At 49.9% G+C, this 21,243-nt stretch overlaps 3 protein-coding genes across 9 annotated transcripts in view; all 3 read right to left on the bottom strand.

Moving 5' to 3' along the window:
* Positions 1 to 378: 378 nt before the first annotated feature.
* On the bottom strand, positions 379 to 4,273 carry NOL7 (nucleolar protein 7). Its single transcript, XM_075416851.1, has 8 exons — positions 4,074 to 4,273; positions 3,901 to 3,961; positions 3,760 to 3,818; positions 3,596 to 3,627; positions 2,466 to 2,589; positions 1,670 to 1,791; positions 1,522 to 1,599; positions 379 to 779 (listed from the first exon to the last, which is right to left on the bottom strand). The coding sequence occupies exons 1-8, from the start codon at positions 4,235 to 4,237 to the stop codon at positions 712 to 714; spliced, it is 708 nt and encodes a 235-aa protein (XP_075272966.1). The 5' UTR covers positions 4,238 to 4,273; the 3' UTR covers positions 379 to 711.
* Positions 4,274 to 4,470: 197 nt separating this feature from the next.
* On the bottom strand, positions 4,471 to 14,808 carry SIRT5 (sirtuin 5). 2 transcript variants are annotated; one of them, XM_075416826.1, is made up of 9 exons: positions 14,729 to 14,808; positions 14,367 to 14,488; positions 11,574 to 11,707; positions 9,924 to 10,149; positions 8,323 to 8,410; positions 7,348 to 7,401; positions 6,309 to 6,432; positions 5,013 to 5,128; positions 4,471 to 4,583 (listed from the first exon to the last, which is right to left on the bottom strand). In XM_075416826.1, exons 2-9 carry the CDS (start codon positions 14,461 to 14,463, stop codon positions 4,508 to 4,510), a joined length of 915 nt encoding a protein of 304 aa, XP_075272941.1. In that variant the 5' UTR covers positions 14,464 to 14,488; positions 14,729 to 14,808; the 3' UTR covers positions 4,471 to 4,507. The 2 variants fall into 2 exon arrangements, with proteins under 2 accessions (XP_075272941.1, XP_075272942.1); XM_075416827.1 differs by lacking the exons at positions 11,574 to 11,707; positions 14,729 to 14,808 and having other exon boundaries at positions 14,367 to 14,457.
* Positions 14,809 to 16,111: 1,303 nt separating this feature from the next.
* KIF13A (kinesin family member 13A) overlaps positions 16,112 to 21,243 on the bottom strand; it is a 115,856-nt gene continuing 110,724 nt past the window's right edge. For all 6 annotated transcript variants that reach the window (XM_075416841.1, XM_075416842.1, XM_075416843.1 and 3 more), the window contains 2 exons: positions 18,550 to 19,663; positions 16,112 to 17,632 (listed from right to left, as the gene is read on the bottom strand). In XM_075416841.1, coding sequence (XP_075272956.1) covers positions 17,346 to 17,632; positions 18,550 to 19,663 — 1,401 coding nt within the window. In that variant the 3' untranslated portion in view covers positions 16,112 to 17,345. The remainder of the gene's footprint in view (positions 17,633 to 18,549; positions 19,664 to 21,243) is intronic.

Raw genomic sequence — 21,243 nt, 5'->3', positions numbered from 1 at the left:
TATGCTACGCTTCCTGGGTTCTGGAGCTCTATCCTGGAACAGCAGTTCACAGGTAGACCCATGAATTGGGCCTGCTGGTTGCACCGGGGGGGCTGCTGCCCCCCATCATGCACTGCTGCGGCTGGGCTCTTGGAAGTTAAGAGGTTTACTCTGTTCTTGCCACAGAGCATGTCCAGCTCACCGGGCAAAGTCAAGGCACCAACAGGAAGCTTATTCGGTACTCCCTGAAGGTGGGGGGGGAAAAAAACCCCTTATTCCTTGAAAGCAGTCATCAGGGTGGATGAGAAGTGTCCTGCCTCTGATACTAGGATACAGCCTTTCTTCAGTGATGCAAGTAATGGGAAAAGCAGCAGTAATTGATTGCATCCGGAACAGAAATACAACATGGTTCATCTTTATTCTCTGCAAAGGAGCTGCCTCAGGGAGCAGCACCCAGCTCTACAACACCAGCTGTTGTAAATCAGTATGCAGGAGACACAGCCCTGGCCCAGCTGGTCCTTTGCTTCTCCAACCACTTCTGAAAGGGGTGGGAAGAGAACAGGGAGGTCTGGTGGGGCACAGTGCTCAAAGGTTAGTGCCTGCTGGTGGCTGAAGCAGAGAGAAGAGTGATGATAGAGAAGTGGGGATAAAAAAAAAAACCACCCTTGTGTTGAGAGACTGACTTTGAGTAAAAGTCCTTAATTGCATCTTCTGAAAAAGCTGTCTTCATACTCAGTTTTTAATCTGTGTTGAGACCCAACGTATTTTAAACCTTAGTGCTCTTTGCTTTTTCTCTTGCCCTTAAAAAAAAAAAAAAACACAACAGCTGTTAGTTACCATTTTCTTATCCCACCTACCAGAGAAGCAGCAATCCATTGACTACAGCAGCATTTCCAACCAGGAGAACTGAGTGGACAGCTGAAACTCTGTTTTCACACACAGAACAGGGGTCTCCCAGGGGTGCCAACCTGTGCCTGCTGCCCACAGAGGAGGGTGGGGATCACAGCTGTGCTTGCACTTATGAAGCACAACTGAGCAGCAGGCTCTGCAGCTGAGGACCAGCTCCACCACTGATGAGCCTCACGGATGGAGGGGCAGCATGCGGCCAAAACTGATGGGCATGCCAGTTTGGCCCCATTCTGTTCTGTAATGGCCCTTTTCATAAGGAGAAAGGGGCACTGGTTCTCTGTGCTCACAGAGAAGTTCTGGGATCCTGGCACTCCTGCTTTGAGTTCTACACACACCTGAAATGGCTTCCAACAGCTCAGAGGCTGCAGGCCAAAACAGCAGAGTATTTATGGCAACACATAAACAGCTCTAGGCCCAGATACTGTTTCTTAATGTACCAAAAATGAAGTGGTTTTTTTCAAAGCTCTGTCTCATATGCTCACTGAGGCTGTAGTGCCCTGCTGCCCTTCCCCCACTGTCAGGTTCTGAGTGACAAGGCAGCAAGATACAGCCCTCCAGCATGGGAAAGCGCGCTTTTTCCCCTGAAGTGTGCTTTAAACCACATAGGCATAAAGTAGTACTTTTCATACTCACCCCAAGATTTGTCCACAAACTCAACTGCAGCTTTTTTAACTGGGTTTTTCTTGTTCTCAAGGGAAAAAAATTCATTTGCTGAAACAGAGATGAGCGTTAATTACCAAGTTTAACCTGGATGCAGCCCCACCCAAGGTGAGCTGCTTACCCTGTGCCCGTTTGGTGTCTGGTCCATAGAGATGCGTGTTTAAAAAGTCTTTGGCAAGCTGTTGGTGGAGGCCTGTTAAACTCTGGTCTTTTAAGCACACAGCAGTATAGTTTCCTTTTGACCTAGTTAAATAAAGAGATTTAAATCCCTGTAGCACAGTTACAGAAGCCAGAACACAGACACACTACTCGCTGCTTTGCTACTTGAGCACAACAGTGGCCTGTGCTGGCTCCTGCTGCCCAGCCAAGCTGCGTAGCAGTATTAAAAAAAAAAAATTTGGACCAAGACTCTCAAACTGTCGTCATATGTTTTTTTGTGCCGGAGTAGTGCCTTGGGAGTCTTGAACTAGACCTACCAGAAGTGAGCGCAGTGCCTCTAACAGAGACATCAGTGCCAAAGAAACACAGGGGCGGAAAATAAAGGAAAAAAACAAGACTGAAATGTAGGATTTGAGTGCTCAACCAGCAGACCTGTAGCAGCACATAACAGAATGTCTACTGCTGTGCGTACTGCCCAGTTATCACATACCAGTTATATATAAGTAATGCATTAAAAATTATTTATATTACAGATTTCTATATATGTGTGCGTGTGTGTGTGTATATATATATACACACACACGTGTATTTTACAAGCATGCCATATCAGCAGCATATTAAAGGTGCTTTTAGCATGTAACTATGCCTTCACTCGCAGGAAGAGCAGGGGGACCACCAAGGGAAGAAGAGTGCACAGCGCTGGAGCAGGCAGAAGCCATGCCGGGACAGACACCCTGGCTCTTCTCCTGCCAGCGTACCTGGCACCCTTTCTTTGCTTGTCTGTCTTCAACCGCCTTTGGACTTGGCCTTGCCTTTGGACTCGGCCTTGCCTTTGGACTCGGCCTTGCCTCTGCTTTGCAGCCCCACCTCCACGGCTTTTACCTAAAGTAAATTTAACAGAAAACAGAAAAAAATTCCCAAACTTTATGAATCAAGAGCTTTAAGTGAAAGAGGAACAGGAATGAAATAACAACTAGGCTGTGAAAAACAGGATGCCTCTAGTTAACTGCAGGAGTTTTCCAGCAGCTCTGGCTAGCAAGAGCCAGAAGGACCGTGAGCAGCAGGGGAAGAAGGACGCCTCAGGGGAGCCACCCGAAGCACCGCGACGCGGGTTTCCCCTCCCTTGGCATCAGCCACACAGCGCTGGATTCACCACAGGACAAACACTCCACACCACACAGCAGGTACCAGTAAGGCGCAAGGGGGAGTCCAGCCTTGGCTGCGTTCTCGGCACTGAGTAAGCACCACGGAGACCAAGCAGCCAAAGCATCATCATCTCTCTATGCCAGCAGATTTTTTTAAAAACATAATAATAAAAGGAAAATAAAGTAGCTGTTACACTGGCTGGCTATATAATGATGTGAGGTGCAGATGAGAGGTTTAAAAAGAAAAGCTAAATAAAACCAAACTTTCTTAAGGAACATTAAAATACAGAGGAAGAGGGCTAGAAAACAGCAGTCATGAATATTCTGGATTCTTGATTTTCTGGTTCAGAAGTTGAAAAAGGGTTACCTAATTTTGCACCGGTGCTACTAGATCATAGTACGATACGCAAAGTACCAAGGCAATTAACAGCTCTGTCCAGGAATAGCCTTCATAATTTAAACGGATGCAAAACATTAATCTGGCTCTGGTAATCCTTGTGTTTCCCATCGCTAACGCCTGCCCGTTACTTCCTTTAACACCTCGGGCCGTTTTAACGGAAACCCAGCAACCGGGTCCTGTGAAGGCCCGGGAATCAGGCGCAACGGGACCGCTCCCGGCTTCAGGCATCTCCTCGCCAAGCGGCCGCCTGCCTGGCCCCCGCCTGCCCGGCCCGTTCAGGGTCCCCCGCGCCGGAGTGCTGCCCCCCACCCCGGCCCAGCGCTGCCGGTCGCGCCCCGCGTACCTCGCTCCGCCGCCGCCGCCTGCCCGCCGGGGCTGGGGAGCAAGGAGAAGGCAACGCGTTACTGTCCCAGCGCCCGCCGCCCGCTCGGAGCCGCTCCGGCAGCGGGGCGGGCACCGAGCAGAGCCGAACCCCCACCCCCACCCCCCCACCCCCGGTCCCCTCACCGTGGCGGCGGGGCGGCGGCCAGCTCCTGCAGCACGGCCTCGGGCAGCAGCTTCCGTCTCTGCGGGGAGAGGGGCGGTCAGCGCGGGGCGGCGGGGCCGGGGGGGGGGGGGTGGGGGTGGCGGAGGAGGTGGCCGCCCTACCTTCTGCTCCGCGAACAGCTCCTGCCGCCGCCGCCGCTTCTCCCTCAGCAGCTCCCGGTGCCTGCGGGGGGGGCGGAAGGGGCCCTCAGCGCGGCGGGTGCGCGCTGGTGGCCGTTAGTGGGGGGGGGGGGGGGGGGGGGGGGGGGGGGGGGGGGGGGGGGGAATGGCCGTACCTGCGGGCCGCCTCCCCCACGAGCTTCCGCTCGGTCTCGGCCGCCTCCCGCGCCTCGCCGAAGGAAACCGCCTCCGGCGCCTCGTCCTCCGAGGAGGGCGGCCCGGGCAGCGCCGCGGGAGGGCCCCGCTTCGCCGCCGCCGAGGCCTTCCTCCGCCGCGCCATGGCCGCCCGCCTCACCCGCGCTCCGGAAGCGCTTCCCGCCGCCTTCCGCCGCACGCGCGCCCCTGCGCTGACGCCCGGCCCCGCCCCGCCCCCTCGCGCCCGACGGTTGGTAACCGCCCACGCCGCGCGCGCGGGCGCAGAGGGACGAGTCTCGGAGAGAGGCTGGGCGCGCGCCGCCGCCCGTTTATTGCCGTGAGGGGGGAGGGGTGAGGGGGGGGAAGACAGCCCGCCGCGCCGCCTCCCGCCCGCCCTCCCTGCCCGCTCCAGGGCTCAGGCGATGATCTCGGTCCGGTGGCGGGCCAGCGCCGGCGGCAGTGTGCTCCCGCAGGGGCCCGGGAAGTGGAACCTGCGAGGACAGGAGGGAAGGTGGGGCTGGGGGGGCAGCGACCAGCGCTCGCTGCTGCGCCCCAGCCGCTGAGGGAGGAGGAGGAGGAGGAGGAGGAGGGAGAGGGAGGGGGAGGGGGAGGGGGAGGGGGAGGGGGAGGGGGGGAGGGGGCGGGGGGCGGAGAAGAGGGGACGGGGGAGGGCTCGGGCTCCAGGCCCTCCACCACCCAGCAACGGGCTTCGGCATCGCGCTCGGGAAAAACCACGCTTGTGTCTCCAGCGGGAGTTAATTCCACTAAGGAAGAACCACCATCTTTTCTCTGAGCACCGGGGAAGAAACCAGAGCGTGTCTGTTGTCACGAAGCTCTCTAAGTGTTTCAGTCATGCGGTGGGTAAGGCAGCGGAGGCGGAGGGGGCAAAAGCCTGCTGGTTTGAAACCGAACAGCCTTACCTGAACCTGTTCGTAGCGGGAGTGGCTTCCGTGTTAAATTCTGCCACTGGCACTCCTCGGGCAGATACCTGAGGGGCGAACATGGCGGCGGGGTACACCACGGAGGAGGTCCCCACCTGCAGGGGGGGACAGGGTGAAAAATGGCGAGCGTGGCAGGCCACTGGCCGCAGCACACCAAACCAACCCAGCCCACAAGGTAAGGAGACCCTTTTCAGAGCCCTGGATCTGCAAAACCACCGAAGCATGGAAGATCCCTGCACAAATGGAACCAAATCAATACAGCTGCATTTAGTGTTGCTGCATATGCAGCTATTTAACGTAGCAAAAGAATCGGGAATTGTTTCTCTGGTGCAACCCAAAGAAACCTGTTTGGGGATTGTAACTGTAGATGAACAAAAAAATCATAGAATCATAGAATGCTTTGGGTTGGAAGGGACCTTTAGAGGTCACCTAGCCCAACCCCGCTGCAGTAAGCAGGGACACCTTCAGGTTTCTCAGAGCCCTGTCCAACCTGGCCATGAATGCTTCGAGCGATGGGGCCTCCACTACCTCTCTGGGCAACCTGTTCCAGCGTTTCCCACCCTCATAGTAAAAAATTTCTTCCTTATATCCAGTCTAAACCTTCCCTCCCTCAGTTTAAAGCCATTACTCCTTGTCCTGTCACAACAAGCCCTGCTGAAAAGATTTTCCCCATCTTTCCTATAGGCCCCCTTCAGGTACTGGAAGGCTGCTGTAAGGTCTCCCCAGAAGCAAAATGGCAGCCTTTGCTTTCAGGAGAAAACCACAAAACATCCCTTCTGTTATTTGAGATAGCTTTCTGAAGGGTACGCAATATTCTGGGCACACATTTTGCTCAGCAATGCAAAACCTACATGGCACGTAAACAGCCTCACAAAAAAAGCAGCACCTGATAACAGCTACCTGCATTCTTAAAGCATTTTGTAACTTTTTTTAAACTGAGCATCAAAATAATCCTGTTCTTCACTGTTTGAGAAATTCAAGTATTAGCTAACCTCTAACACCTGAAACTTTTAACACCCATGTACACTTCATGCAGGCTGCAGATGCCAGCCAAGCAAGATGCACACATGCCGAACCCGTTAACTTCTAAGCAGCGTATTTAAATTTTGAAACTTCATGGTCTTTTAACGTTTTACACTTGAAATTAAAGAGTCCCTCGGGGGCTTTCAGCTTCCTCAGGGAAGTGCAGATGCATCTCCTTCACCCAGGAGGGGCAACTGCTTCGTCTTGGCTTCCCGGCCAGTAAAGAGTGTTAGTAACAAACGCGGCACTCACTACCAAGCAGAGGTCACATATCTCAAGCTCCTTCTCAACTTCTGTGAGAATGTCAGGATCCAGGGTTTCACCGAACCACACAACATGGGGACGGAGGAGCCCATTGCAGCTGTCCTCCTCACACCTGTTTACAGATCACAAAGCGACAGCGTTACGCTTCTGACGAGGATGTTTCAACCTGCAAAGTGGCAAAGCAGTCTGCATTACCTGCCCTTGCTCTTTCTCCCTTCCCTTTCACAGCCTTCCCCATGCCCTCCTCTACCACGTGCGGGACAGAAGGCAGCTGATGCTGTCCTACACGCGTGTTGGAAGCACACATTTCTGGTCACACGGAACATGTTGCTGAACAGTTGTTCAGCTCAGACACTTAATCTGTATCTTTCCTTTACTCAGCTCCTGAAACACAGGAAACTTAGAAAGTTAGTGTGTACTACAGACCTCTGCCTCCATCAACTTTAACAAACCGGACAGCAGGTTTTTAAGGAGAAAGTGAACTGAGAGACAGAAGACCTGTGTCACCCTCTTTTCTATAGCAACCAGATGAGAAATGTGGTTGCTTCTTGCATCTGTGGCGAGCTGAGGCAATGCTTCAGCCATCACAAAAAAGCACCGTGGCATACTTCATGTCTGCAGGGGACTCTACAGTGGCCGCACCCCAGCACGGTACTCTAGACTGACTAACAGTAGGTAGCACCTGCAAAGTAACAGAATGTTTACTGTGCAGCACTTAGTTTCTTACTGCAATTCTCCTACCACTCTGCTTCCTACAGACCCCCTGAATTTAGGCATGTTTCAGCTTGATGCTGAAAAGTACACAAGCACGCAATCCCTTTAGCATCATGATGAACTTCTAGTACGCGCTCCTGTAGTCTGCTGTCCCCCATAACGCCAGATTGAGATTTAGACTCCGTCCTCTGGGGACAATGCCTTTTTCTCCTGTAGAATGTTTCCGTGCCCTTCCAAAACTATGTAGACAGTAATCTCAGCCTCTGAGATGCAGGAAGAGGTAATAGCAAAAACCAAAGCAGTCCACACGTACTGAGGAAGGTCTTCAACTGGAATTGCGGCGTCTTTTGTTTCAGGATCTGGAGCCCTGAAGTTACAAAATTGAAATACGTATTCAGTCGTACAAAGCACACTCTGTATATGAATAAAACCTTAGTATTCTCTAAAGCACACTCTCCAGTCAAGGAATCTTTGCAACTTCAGCCAACTTCAAGACCTCCTACAACCCTAAAATACCACCCACAGGGCAGGCAGGCATTTGGCCAGAATTATCCCACAGTCAAGCGACTGTAATAAGCTGGTCAAAGTCTGTCAAAGGCACAATAAATATTGATGGAGCTATCTAAAGATCTGGTGAAATGCAAAGAAAAAAAGCCCTAAAAATCTATGAGCCTATGCCTGTCCTGTCTCCCTACCCCCTTTTTTTTGCTGGTAAGGAGACCGAAGGATTCTTCTGCAACTTTTCAAGTTGCAGAAATCCCAGAAACTGATGCTTCCCTCCTGATTGTTTCACACATCTGTATTTTGAGACCTGTAATCATGAGAATCTTATTGATGAGCTGAAGGACAAAAGCTACTAGGTGCTCAAGAGACGCAGAAGAGGACACTCCACATATCAAGTGATGACAGTCCAATTTAAGGAATAAGCATCCCATTTAATAAAAAATCTGGAGGGTGAAGAGGATGGGAGTAAACACTCATTCCCAAAGAGTCCAGTACGAGAGTTTCAGACCATCTGAAATTGTTCTAATTTAAACATATATCATGTTGTGCTAACTTAGAGGTCAACAGTTACTCATTCACAGGACTTACAGTGTCATGGGCTGAAGTTACCAAACAGTATACTCACAATCAAAAACAAGATGCGTAAAATTTAAGCACTAATGCTACTAAAGGAAAATGTGGTGGTGGCTGGCTGAAACTCCTGCATGCTCCTAAAACAGCTCCTTTTCTGTTGAACAGCAGATAAAGTGGAGAATACAGAGAGTGTACAAGGCAGACACGTTACCCTTTCCCGGCCAGCGCAGGGCATATTGGACTCTTGTAATTCGCAGCCACGTTTCCACAGTTGGTGCATCGAGTTTTAAATAAACTACCTGAAACGCACAAAGAGAACATGTCAGGGATCAGGCGACTGCTCAGGGGCACGGCTGCGCAACCAAATGGCGGCGTTCATCCCGGACGGCCTTCGTCTGGCTTTGAAGACTACACCTTGTGGGTAACTTACTACACGAAGGTAAAAGCCAAGCGTTGAAACCTGGCAGCTTTATGAACGAGACCCTGTTTACACAGCATGTACGCACGCTCCTGTTCAGCAGCCCAAGGTGATCAATGTCACAGCTGAGCACAGGCCGGGCCCAGCAAAGACAGACAGGGCCCTTTCGGCAGGAAGGCTGCAGCGAGCAACAGCAACAGCCCCTCTAAGCTATGATGTGTCGCCTTGTTCGGCCTCGCCACATCAGTAACACACAGCCTCGTCACAGTATTTCAGAGGAAAATCATTATTTAAAATATCACTGAGGGAGATGATTTCTGCTTCCTTTTCCCCTTAAATCAGAAACATTTCCTTCAAAGAAATACATGCTGGTTAACACTGCTTTGTTTTATGCAAAACTCCCCAGCCCCAAGACTTTTGTAGCATTAGTAATGTGCCATAGAGATGCACAATACTACCAAGAGTTTAAAACTGTTTATATTTTGTAAAGACGAAGACTAAAATTAAACTATACCCAAGGCTTTATCCTTGGATGCATAACTGCAAAACAATTTGTGCAGGTTTTCTGTGTCCAGACTGCAAAGCAGCAGTGGGAAATCCCATTTTAACCTTTCGTGATACTTGGGAGTTAAGAAGCATCACAGCGCTGGAGGACCAGGGCAGAGCTTTGTCCTGGGAGAATCTCACTCTGCGGCAGGGCCTGCGGAGTGAAGGCAGCTCGCAGCATGGAGAAGGGCCTCCTCGCCCTCTGTCTTCTCCGCTCCTGTAACGTGTTTCACCAGATCCAAAAGCCCCGCTGGCCCTGTGTGCTGCAGCTGCGTTGTGCTCCTCTGGCACTTGGCAGGAGTGAGGAATGCTGCTAACTACAGAGAAGAGGGAGGGAGTGCCACTGGGAGCAGGAGAGAAAGGAAAGGGAATCTCATCTGTTTCCAGCCCCTCCTGTAGCCATGGACCGCATAGGTGGATCTTGGAAGGACAGGACAGGAGGAAAGCGGTAGGGCTGGCGACACCGGTCTCGCCAGTACACCTTCCGTTGGTGGCAATACTGGTGTGGCACCACCACTACCACACAGTGGAAGTCCTCATGGGTTCCTTTCCCCTTTTCTGAGCAAAATCAGCCAAGCGTCACTATCCACATGTATTCACAGAGACCCAAGGCAAAACTGAGCAAGCGGGAAGGGAGAACGAGTTCCCGTGTACTGTCAGAATCCATTCAAAAAGAAAGATGAGAAATAGAGGCCATGAAGCACCCAAAACAACTTCCAAAAGAGAGCAGGATGCCATTGTGCATAACTTCATGCAAGTTATTTTCATTTTCAAGACAAATTTCTTTTCTTTCCTCGCAGTACTTTCCTGCTCTCTCCCCTGTAGCAGACAGGTAAGCCGATTCTTACCATGAATTTCTAAGAGGTGCTTCGTGCCCGCCTTCCTGTGTAGCTCATCGATGTTCTGAGTGATGACCACAACGCTCCTTCCTTGCTTGCTCAGTCGCCTTTCACACTCTGCAATGGCGACATGCGCAGGATTGGGATGTTTACTCAGCATCACCTCCCGGCGGTAATGGTAAAATTCCCAGACACGAGAAGGGTTTCGCGCAAAAGCCTCTGGCGTAGCCAACTCCTGGAAAAGAGGTAACAATTCATTCTACTAGCGAAAGGGCAAGAAAATCCCCTACCCAGATGGAGCCTGCTAGCATACCGCCACTTACACTGCTACCGGCACAACGAGATAATCAAAGACAGATCACGTATAACCAGATGCAGATGACAAGGACGTAGCTCAACAGCCCTTACAAGGATGACAGGTCAAAGTATCTCATTAGACAAGGAAATAAGTGATGTATCAACAGTGCGGTGCATGGTTTTACACAGTACACTCGGACATTGTTCTGTGCTGCCCTACCAAGCTATTAGGAGTTCAGTACAGCACAAAGGGAGGTGAGATATTTCAATGCACAGGACTTTTGGCATTCAAAACTCTCTTTTCCACAGCAGCCGTAAAACTCAGCGTCGTGTGGATATATTTCCTTTGCTAGCAATTTCTTTTCTGCCTTAAGTGCCAATTTAACACGCCAAACTACAGCCATTGTCAAAACCAAAGTCTAATGTATTGTCTTCTACTTGCCAGTAAAATCTAAGCTATACTTTTCACACTAACTTGAATTTTGCCGTATCTCTTTTTAAAACAAGAAGCAGCCCAGTCTAATGCTTCAACGCCCAGTTCTGCTGATGTGAAAACACTGAATGCAAGCTTTCTGATGCAGAAGGACCAGGCATTTACACACTCACATGCTTTATTTGAATTAATAGTAACTGAAAGAAAAAAAAATACACATTTAGATTCACACCATCTCTAAAACCTCATCTCTTTGACCGCTTTTTAACTGCAGCAGATCTTTAATGAATGCTGTCATTAAAAAAACATGAAGAAAGCAAATGTGATGGTAGTGGCTGGGGCAGCAGTCACCGACAGCGTAACGACTCCTTGAAACGTCCGCAGCACGAGGCAGGATCAGACGCAGGAGGCCCCTGTACAACTCGTGTGTTTGGGTGCCTGCCGCTGCGTCACTCCAGCGCGCTGTGTCTGCTCCCACCCCAGCAGCACCCAGCGCTGGCAGGATCACACCCGTAGCAGAGATGGAGCCCGTGGGAGAGTTAAAGACTGTGGGGAACCCTGTCCCCAAAGCAGAAAACCAAACAGTCCTAATTTTAAAGAGTATTATGAGAAACCAAGATTAAAAGACAACAGCTAGTCGATATCATTGGCTCTGTCCTTTGTTATTTTGGTAAAAGGTTAGGAAGAGTTTAAAACAGGAGAGGCCCCACAAGGCAGGCAAACAGCCAGGGTGTCAGCAGATGAGCAAACAGCCAAGCTGCAAGGCAGCAAGAAAACCGGGACGGCGGGAAGACCTCGAGCTGAAGAACATAATTTTTCCCAAACAACCGATAAACCCAACGACAGAAAAGAAGTCGCAGCTGCCCGAGGCAGAGCCCTGGGTATGGGAGAGCAGCAGGGCTGCGCCGGCATGCGCCACCAGTACGCACCTGGGCCTGCCACTTTCTCCAGAGACCTCCAGCCCCTCTGAAGGTGGGAACCCCGCTCTCCGCGCTGACGCCGGCGCCTGTGATGATGGCTATATGCTTCGCTTTGGCAAACACTTCTCGAAAATCAGCCATATCTGTGCGTGCGGGGAAAAACAAACGGCTGTTCAAACACTTGCACTTCTGTGTGAGGGGCTGTACAGGCAGCGCTGGCAAACTTGTGCATCCAGACATGGCTTCCCCATGCACCTCCCGGGACTTTAATTTCAGAATGCTGCTTTGTTTCTGTACATTGGAATTTGAAGGACAATTCCCGGAGATCCTAAAACATGCGTATGAGCAAGCTCAGTAAGGCAAGGTGTATTAAACTACGAATATACTCCATATGTGAAAGACAGAGCCTTAAACTCAAACCCCACAGCAGATGCTGCCTCAATAGCAACAGTTGCCACCACCACCCAGGAACAGTTTGCTTCCTAATTGAAAGATCCTGAGATTAAAAAAAACCAAACAAACCACATATAGTTATAAAGTATCATCTTCAAAATTAAGGTAATTTGGGAAAACTCATTTCCTCCTGAGGTATCTTGCTCATTTTCTAGGTTTCCAATTGTATTTCCTCTTTTTAAATCTATGTTCCCTACATTTTTCCCTGCATGGTAAAGTAACTTGGGAAAAGATCGGAAATTTCCTTTGTGTTTTTCTAAAAACAAAATTGAAAAGGAACAAGTTAGCTAAAGAGAGACAAAAAAAAACATCCTCCAGTTTACCTCAGACGTTAATTTTAAAGCAACATATTTCTAATCACAGAGTGGCTGAGGTGGGAGGCATCTCTGGAGATCGTCTAGTCTAAACCCCCCAGCTCAGGCAGGGTCAGCCAGAGCAGACTGTCCAGGACCGTGTCCAGTTAGGTGGCTTTTGAGTATCTCCAAGGATGGAGGCTGCACCACCTCTCTCTGCACGACCCATTCCAGCACCTGACCACCCTCACAGTAAAAAAAGTGCTTCCTTGTGCGCAGATGGAATCTCACGTGCTTTAATTTATGTCCACTGCCTTGCGTCCTGTCGCTGGGCACTGCTGAGAAGCGTCTGCCTTGTCTTCACTCCCTCCCATCAGGTATTTTTAGGCATTGGTAAGATGCCCCTGGGCCTGGTCTCCTCCAGGCTCAACAGCCCCGGCTCTCTCAGCCTCCCCTCACATGTCAGATGCTCCAAATCTTTAACCACCTTTGTGGCCCTTTGCTGCACTCTCCCCAGTAAGTCCATGTCTTGTACTGGAGAGCCCAGCACTGGACCCAGCACTCCAGGTGTGTCTCACCAGGGCGGAGCAGAGGGGAAGGACCACCTCCTTCAACCTGCTGGTGATGCTCTGCCTCAGGCAGCCCAGGAGGCTGTCGGCCACCTTCGCCACAAGTGCTAGTTGCTGGCTCGTGGTCAACCTGGTGCCCACCAGGACCCTGAGGGCCTCTTCTGCAAAGCTGCTTCCCAGCAGGTTGGCCCCAGCCTGCCCTGGTGCCTGGGGCTGTTCCTCCCCAGGGACAGGACTTGGCATTTCCATTTGCTGAACTTCTTGAGGCTCCTCTCAGCCCATGTCCCCAGCCTGCTGAGGTCCCTCTGGATGGCAGCACCACCCTCTGGCCTGTCAGCCACTGCTCCCAGCTGTGTGTCATCTGCAGACTTGCTGAGGGTACTTTCTGCTCCGTCATCCAGATCATTAACGAAGTTGTTGAATAATACTGGCCCCAGTACTGATGCCTACAGCACACCACTAGTGACTGGCCTCCGGCTGAACTTCGAGCTGCTGATCACAACCCTCATCTTCACAATTTACTACCCGTTCCTTTTTTTTTTTAAACCACAGGCAGAGAAGTTCTTACAGAGACAGTCACTGGAGAAGCCCCAAGACTCACAGCACGAGAGCCGTAGAACTGGGCAGAGGACACAGCGATTCTCCTACCCCATCTGCTGCTGTAAATCCAGCCTCGCAAAGCCCTAGGACCTGTGACCATCGGGCCAGCAGTCCTCGAGGCCACCCCCCGCTTTCTGACAGCACCCAAACAACGATGCTCTAGGCGGCAAAAAAAGCAAGCACACCGCAGCAACCAACCGCTCGGGGTTTTACTACTGCACCTGCCAAGTTCTGTGCGCGGGTTTCAAATTAAAACACATCCTCGGATTAAAAAAACAACCCGAAGTAGCAGGAGGGTATTTACTACTGCTAGGCTGAACAGGGCTCCCAGGGTTACCCCGTACCCTGCTCCCGAGTGGCTACAAACGCTCCAGGCCCGCCATAACTCTCATATAAAGAAACAAGGGGTTTTATTCACAGAATCACAGAATGTTCGGGGTTGGAAGGGACCTCTGTGGGTCATCTAGTCCAACCCTCCTGCCGAAGCAGGGTCACCTACAGCAGGCTGCACAGGACCGCGTCCAGGCGGGTCTTGAATATCTCCAGAGAAGGAGATTCCACAACCTCCCTGGGCAGCCTGTTCCAGTGCTCCATCACCTCAGAGGGAAGAAGTTCTTCCTCATGTTCAGACGGAACTTCCTGTGCTTCAGTTTGCACCCATTGCCCCTTGTCCTGTCGCTGGGCACCACTGAAAAGAGCTTATTCCCCATTAGGATCATGAAATGGAAATGCAATTAACCAGCGTGTGTTTAGGTGCATAAACTATAAATGCTAACAGCGCGTCACCAGGCAACCACACAAACTACGGCTACGCCAGGGTTTCTGGACCGATATGGATGCGGAAGATAAATTTTGGGCGTACAGAAGCAAAGAAGAATTTGCCTCACCGGAACTGGGACGCGCCATTTCCACGCAGGACTTGTGTTTCTTCACGGCGGGAGCTCGGGACATCAACCTGGCAGCGCCCAGCCGGAGGAGACTCATCGAGCGTCACGCGCGGGCCCGTCACCTGGTCAGAAAGGAACGGAAAGCGGGTCCCAACCCCCTGACCCTCGAATTCTGTTTCCACTTCGGGGACCCGAGAGACCCCGCGCAAGGCCGAACCCAGCGGGCGGGGGGACGGGGTCGGGCCGAGGGGGGAGGCGGCGGCGGCCCCTCGGCGCGACCCCGTCCCCCCGCGCAGCTCCCAGCCCCCCGCCGAAACCCCCAGGTCCACGGGTTCGAGCACCGCCGGGGGACGAACGCTCACCTCAGCAGCGGGGACCGGCGACGCGGCGCTGAGGCCGTGCGGCTCCGCACGTCCCGCCCCGGGGCTTGCGGGGGGGGGGGGGAGGGGGCCGGGCTTGGGGCCGCTCCGCCCCGGCCTCGCCTCTCCCTCCTTCAACGTCGGCGTAACGTGAACGTTCCTAAGCTAGAGAACGGCGGGATGGTTGGGGATGGAGGGAAACAAGGCACAGTGAAGGCAGAAAGCAAAATAAAGGCTGCCAAGCTGCCCCGATAGTGAAAATCACTGGCTCACTAGTTAGCTCCTGGTAACTTTAAATTAACCCTAACTACTCCTGCTAACTTTAATCTAAACAGGGCATCTGAACAGGCGAGGTTTGCAGAAGTACGGGTCTTCCAGTAATAACAGCAGTCACGAGAGCAGAGGTTACACGAAACACGCACGGTGCAGAGCTGGGCTGGCCTGTCCGGGTTTCTCTGGCATGTAGAAACTGCACACCCCAAGGAGCAAAAGTATTCCGGTGTTTCTTAAGCAACCCCGCGTCCCCTGTTCTCACAGGTGTGAAACCATGAAGAGCTTAGTTTGGCTGACGCTCGCCTGGCGTAAATCTTTGTCCTCAGAAAACGGCCACATGAGCTTTCAAGGCTGTGCGCGGTGGCCTTGGACAAGTAAGTTAACGCAAATGTGTGCACCCGCATGCATCCAAGTGTGTGTTTTCTAAAAAGCACTGCAAAAAGACTGAAGTGACATCTAAAATTAACATGAACGTGGTGCTGGGGGTGTCGGTACCGGGCAGTGTTCTAGGAGGATCTGTGTCTGACAAAGTGCTTCTGCATAAAGCGCTTTCTCTATTATAATTTCCTCCAGCAGCATCAGTGTGGTGAGAGCAACTCCAGGTGGACACCACAAGTACGAGATGTTCTGCAACAATATTGATTTCACCAAAATCAATTAACACACAAGAACCCCATCTCGGAGGAGCTGAAAGCTACGTTAAGGGCAAGTACGCTGACCTTCGCAGCCCCTCGCCTTCACCCCCCCCCAGCATGTCACCCTCCCAGCCATGCTGGGCTCAGACTCGTTGCTAAATATGTAAATACCTCCACTGCCCCATCAGCCTTCCAGGAAGTTGTCCCGTCCGCCCTTGACCCACGTCACCCTGCCATCCTCTGTCAGCAGTTCCCAGCACCGCTCCCCGCTCCGTACAGGAAGGGTGGAGCAGCGGCTGAGGACCCTGGACGCGCAGGGGCTGCTGCTCTCCCCAACGCTGCGCAAAACAGGCTAACGCCGGCCGTTCCACCGCTCCGAGCACGCTGTCCTTCAGCCGGGCACCGCCAGCTGCAAACAGCTTCGTAACTGACCCGGAAACCGAACTGTACCAAATACAAGCAAGCTTTTTTTTTTTTTTTTTAAATCCCAAGTAAACAGTCTGTATTCTAACACACAATAGGTCTGTACCAATTAAATACAGTATGGCAGTATATAAATTACAGTTCTTTACAGCAAATAGTAAAATACGAGAGTCCGCTTACTGTACACAACAATCAACGCAAGAACAGCAGCTTTTCAGTAAGGTCCCAGGTATCTCAGTCATTCGCTTGCCAAGAAACAAAGAAGAACAGGTACAGCAGGCCACTCACTTCACTCGGTTTTCACCATGTTACTTTACAAATATCCAGAGCGCTTGTACAGGCATCTACAGTATCTACATGTGGAACAACCTTCTCAGGAATTCATGAGCACCAGACATAAATCCATCATTCCCATTATTAAAATAAAATTTACAGATTAAAATTACTTTCGCGGATTCCATTTCATCTTGATAATAACCAACAAGTAACAAGTGCAAAGTTTGCAGTCATGATCCATTCACTGCTGCTTTGTTTCCCCATCTCCCTCCCACACCCAAAAACCCCAGAACTCCCCCTAAACCCCAAAAACGTTGTCCTCTCATGCCCTTGCAGGAATACTGGTTCTGCAGTCAAACTGCCCGGCCGGCTTATGGTGACACGCGAAGTGCCAGGCGTGTAGCTTCAGGCACTGTCAGTCATTTCAGCCCAACGCCAACTCAGCACAGTGGCAGGCCTCTAGGAAGACAAAAAGTACGGAGCAGTTGGATATTTCAGTGTGCTTAAACACGGAACGTAAGGCTGCACGGTGCCCGGCGACTAGGGGAAACATGGCACCAAGTGATCCGTTAAAGAATTTACAATAGAAAGATATAAACAGCAAATGTGTCAGTCTAAAACAAGTTCTTTGGTAATTAAGAACAGCAAACCGCAGTGTTTTTTTTCCAAATACGGATTTACATCCTGTTTTTTCCCCCCACAATAAAATATTTTTTGTTGTTTAAAATATATCTCCCAAGTTGTTGTGTAACAAATAGTCCAGTACCTCAGTTATCTACAGATCAGCTTTAACTGTATTTTAGTGTGCAGCCGTATCTGCCCGCTGGCAGACAAACGATAGATACACATTCATATATATATAATATATATTATTTATAAAAAATTAGAGAATTAAGTCAAGGACTCTAGAGAATACACATTTTGTATGGACAGATTAAAATGTACAATAGCTTCAAAAATCCATAAAGTTTTCTACACAGTGACGCGTGTAGTAAGTGCAAAAATACTGCAGTTTAGTTAATCCAAGATTTCCTGTTTTCCTGTTTCCTAGAAAAAGCAGAAGCTGCTGCATCTCCAGAATGGCAGAGGACTTCTCCTCCCGTTTTAGGAGTGGATGACGGGCCTTGAAGTGCAGAGCTTTTCCGTTTCTCTACAGTGGAAGACGCCTGAGACCGTGAAGTGCTGCTCCATCTCCTTGCGGAAGCTGGTGCCTTGCTGAGGCGCCCAGGACGAACAAAGACACCGTGTCGTGGTCTGCAGTGGAAGTACTCTCTGCCTTTCACGGTTCCATCATGCTTCCCTTCAATGAAAATAAGTGCACGGAATTAATTGCTGGTACCTTCATTAGCGCACACAATTGTCGCATTGAAGCGGAAGTATCTTTGGCCATCTGGCAAATAGTCAGGACTGTTAATGCCGAGTGATGAAGCCAGACGCACACCACGCACCAGGGAGAACAAAACTGGGAAAGGAGGGCTTGAATTGTGACTGAAAAGATGATTTCCTAAAATATTACTTCGATAACTAACGGTTTAAAAAGTCACACAGTTGTTTATTTTACAAAATAAACTATCCTCAAACCAGCTGCTCACAAAGCTTAAAACTTAGCTGTCAGAGAAACTTCTGTCAGTGTTAACACCCATTAAACTACTAAAACCATAATCTTTTTAAAAGGTCTGAGGCATTTCTGTAGTAATCTCTTAACACTTGCAGAGCATTGTTGTCTTCTGACCCCATCTTCTTCAAGTTAAAGAAAACCTGTGCTCTATAATTAAGTTTTCCCCAGTGGGGGGGGAAAAAAAAAAAAAAAAAAAAAAAAAAAAATCTCCGCAAGCCCCAGACAGCAAACCCTATTTGAGAAGTGACGCCCATCGTCAGTACTGCCCACGAACACACATGTTGATTTAAAAAAAAAAAATCTGCCAATTTTAGGCTTTCTTTCCTTGTTTTTCTGATCCACAAAAAGAGATGGGTACCAATGGGACTACCACCACATGCGGAAGCATTATTCTGCATAAAGCAAGAAGAACAGGGCTCACAGACAGTGAAAAACCAAGTGCTCCCACAAACAGAAGGCCTGGAGGTGGGTGCATCAGATTCCAAGCCTATACAAAATCAGAGTTCTTTCCCCAAGACCGAACCGCACCTGACTGCAGTTTAACTTTACAGACAGATCATGCTAACAGCACAGGTAAATCGCAGCGTATTTAGTCTTACCCAGCTGAACGTTCAGTTCAACTCCAACCCAGATTCCGGCTGAGAAATCCACCGTTCCGATGTATCTCACCGTGCCTGTCTTGTTACTCCCAACACAGACTTGCTCGCCCACGGCCACCCAGCTAGGCAAGACATGGGTTTGATCTGCAGAAGCACCTTCTTCACAGTCGGAACCGTCCAAGTGGTCCTTCCCAATAAAATCATCTACGGAAGCGTCAGGATCAGTCTCACGGTCTGAAGGCTCTTCTACCAGCGCAGAACACATGGGGCTTTCCACAGTGTCGGCAAGCCGGTGGCCCGCTGCTGCGGAGCCCAGCTGGCCCAAGGACGCGCTCTGCTCCTTGCCCACGCCTTGGGGTAGCTCCGAGGCAGTCACTCTGTCTCCGTTAGAGGACGCAAGGGAACACGACTGCGGAGCCGTCGAGTGGTCAAAGTCCTTTCCGTCTTCGACGCCCATGAACTCTGTGAAGGAGTGGTCTTCCAGAATGTCTGTCGTGTGCTCAACTGTTGCTTCACAGGCTGAAAATTCAATTGTACGCCCAGTATTTTTGCCATCCGAGGAACTTAAAGCTGAAAATGATCCAGCTGTGGGTAACTGCTGAGAGTCTCTGTCAGTTTGTCTGGCATCAAGGGACAGTGGTACTTGTTCTGTTAAGGCACTGTTTTCTGTCAGTGGTAACACAGGCAACTTCTCTCTCGCTAACTCCTTTTCTGCCTCTCGACACTCCTTGTTCGAAGAGGATCTTAACTCATGTGCGAGAGCTGATCCTGAGGGATCGTTAGAGTCCAGCTCCTTCGCGTGGCTGGCTAGCTGGTCTGTGCTATCACTACAGTGAGCAAGCATGTCAGACAGAGTAGCGTTAGAGGCACTGTGGGAAAAGTAGCCACTAGTAATACTGCTAGTGGTGGGGCTGCGGGGTACCTCTTTCTCAAGAGCACGTGAACTCATGAAGTCTGATTTAGAAGAAAACCATTCCCTGTTCTCCAGGCTAGCATTGTAAACACTGAAGTCGGCAAACTCCTCCGGTACATAAGGCCGGAAATTTTGAAAACTTTGTGGACGTATCAGCTTCTTATTGATGGCCTCCAACTCACTGTCTTCCTCCTCGGAGTCCTGCAAAAGAAGAGCGTGTTGTGTGGGATTAGGAACCTACGCCTACAGTACAGTTCTCAAAATAAATTAACCTTCCTTGATCTTTTTCCTTTGATATTCTTTAACTGAAGAATGGAAAACACCTCTGAAAAGCGCTGCTGGGAACATAGCCCATCTACACTGAGCTATTAAATTTTTCGAGTAAATTCTAAATAGTTCAGAAAATATAAAGCAATAAAGTTGGGCATAAAGAAAGCTCACAACTTGAAAAAGTTGTATGTTTATGTGTTTTCATTGTACTCAGTTTTTGAAAGCTACGTATTATAAATTTTTCTTCCCATGATTTAGACTAATTAAACCCACTGAAGGTATTCTACAGCATCAACTGACCACCTGACAAAATAAACATAAATATGAATGGAATAGGCGTTACAAGGTCTCAGCTGCAATACTGATTCGCAATATATTGATTATTAAAGACTACCTTGCACAATCAGATTTTCTATTAATCTGACACCAGTGAGGCTAAATAATTTTGCTTGCCCCTGGCTATCACATCTGAACGTGCTCACGGTGTTTGAAAATAAAGGCAAAAGGATCAAGTATTTCAGAGAAACTTGAAGGAAGCATTTGTGTGCACACACGTACGTGTTGGGAGGGAAGTAAGTGACCCTGCTCAGTAGGGCAGAATCTGGAAGTAGTTCCCTGAATTTCCCTGCGCTAACGAGCAGTGACGCACTGTGACCAGCCCACAAATGGGGCTTCCACGGGCCCACCCGAAGCTGAGGACTTCAGTCTGTCAGAAGGCATCTGGGACAAATCGCAGCAACATGGTCGGGCTGCTCCCCCAGCATAAAACACTGCAGGCAGGACTCCACATGGATGCTTTTTTAAGTACTTCATTCTTCATATAAATTCATGTATTTACTTATACATATATATGCAAACATAAGCATATGTATACACACACGCATAGATATATGTGTACCCACACATATATATTAAAAATGGTTAGTTTACAGCAAATTCCCACTAGAAAGAGTAGTATTTTCAGAAAAATGAAAACTGCTGAAGTACTTAAAAGTTTAGAGGCACTCAAGCATCTATTATTTCTCTCTTCCTTTATCTGCATCGTGGATTTCAACTACTGATCAAGGCAGATCCTGTGTATTACCTAAAGTAGTTTGGTGCCTTCAGACACCTGCCATGAATCACTGATGGAAAAGGAAAGGCACAATACTGAACCAGATGACCAATGCACTGAGAACCAATGCATCAAGTTTAAGATAGACATCCTCTTGAAAAGGTTTCCTACACTTCACAAAAGCCAGGAATACGTCATAACAACTTTGCACAACAATTTTGTTCAGTTTGTGCATCAGAATGATGACAGAATCGTTTAGGTCGGAAGGCACCTTGAGGTCACTGAGTCCAACCCCCCTGCTCAAGCAGGGTCAGCCAGACTGTCCAATACTGCATCCAGCTGGGTGGGTTTTGAAGTCTCCCAGGATGAAGACTATAACCTCTCTACACGACCCATTCCAGCACCTGACCACCCTCACAGTAAAAAAAGCGCTTCCTCGTGTTCAGATGGAATCTCG

This window comes from Opisthocomus hoazin, chromosome 3 (assembly GCF_030867145.1).
Source record: "Opisthocomus hoazin isolate bOpiHoa1 chromosome 3, bOpiHoa1.hap1, whole genome shotgun sequence".
In the NCBI taxonomy this organism is placed as follows: domain Eukaryota; kingdom Metazoa; phylum Chordata; class Aves; order Opisthocomiformes; family Opisthocomidae; genus Opisthocomus; species Opisthocomus hoazin.
The sequence above is the reverse complement of the archived record's forward strand: the minus strand, read 5'-3'. Positions and strand labels throughout refer to the sequence as shown.

What these genes read in the sequence shown, in the direction of transcription:
- NOL7 (XM_075416851.1), bottom strand. Translation starts at nt 4,237, where the DNA reads ATGGCGCGGCGGAGGAAGGCCTCGGCGGCGGCGAAGCGGGGCCCTCCC. An exon ending in AGCTGTTCGCGGAGCAGAAG is followed by an intron (nt 3,819 to 3,900) that starts GTAGGGCGGCCA and finishes CTCTCCCCGCAG; the next exon opens with AGACGGAAGCTGCTGCCCGA. An exon ending in GGCGGCGGCGGCGGAGCGAG is followed by an intron (nt 2,590 to 3,595) that starts GTACGCGGGGCG and finishes AATTTACTTTAG; the next exon opens with GTAAAAGCCGTGGAGGTGGG.
- SIRT5 (XM_075416826.1), bottom strand. Translation starts at nt 14,463, where the DNA reads ATGAGTCTCCTCCGGCTGGGCGCTGCCAGGTTGATGTCCCGAGCTCCC. An exon ending in CCAGTTGAAGACCTTCCTCA is followed by an intron (nt 6,433 to 7,347) that starts GTACGTGTGGAC and finishes ATCTGTAAACAG; the next exon opens with GTGTGAGGAGGACAGCTGCA. An exon ending in TATGTGACCTCTGCTTGGTA is followed by an intron (nt 5,129 to 6,308) that starts GTGAGTGCCGCG and finishes CCCCCCCTGCAG; the next exon opens with GTGGGGACCTCCTCCGTGGT.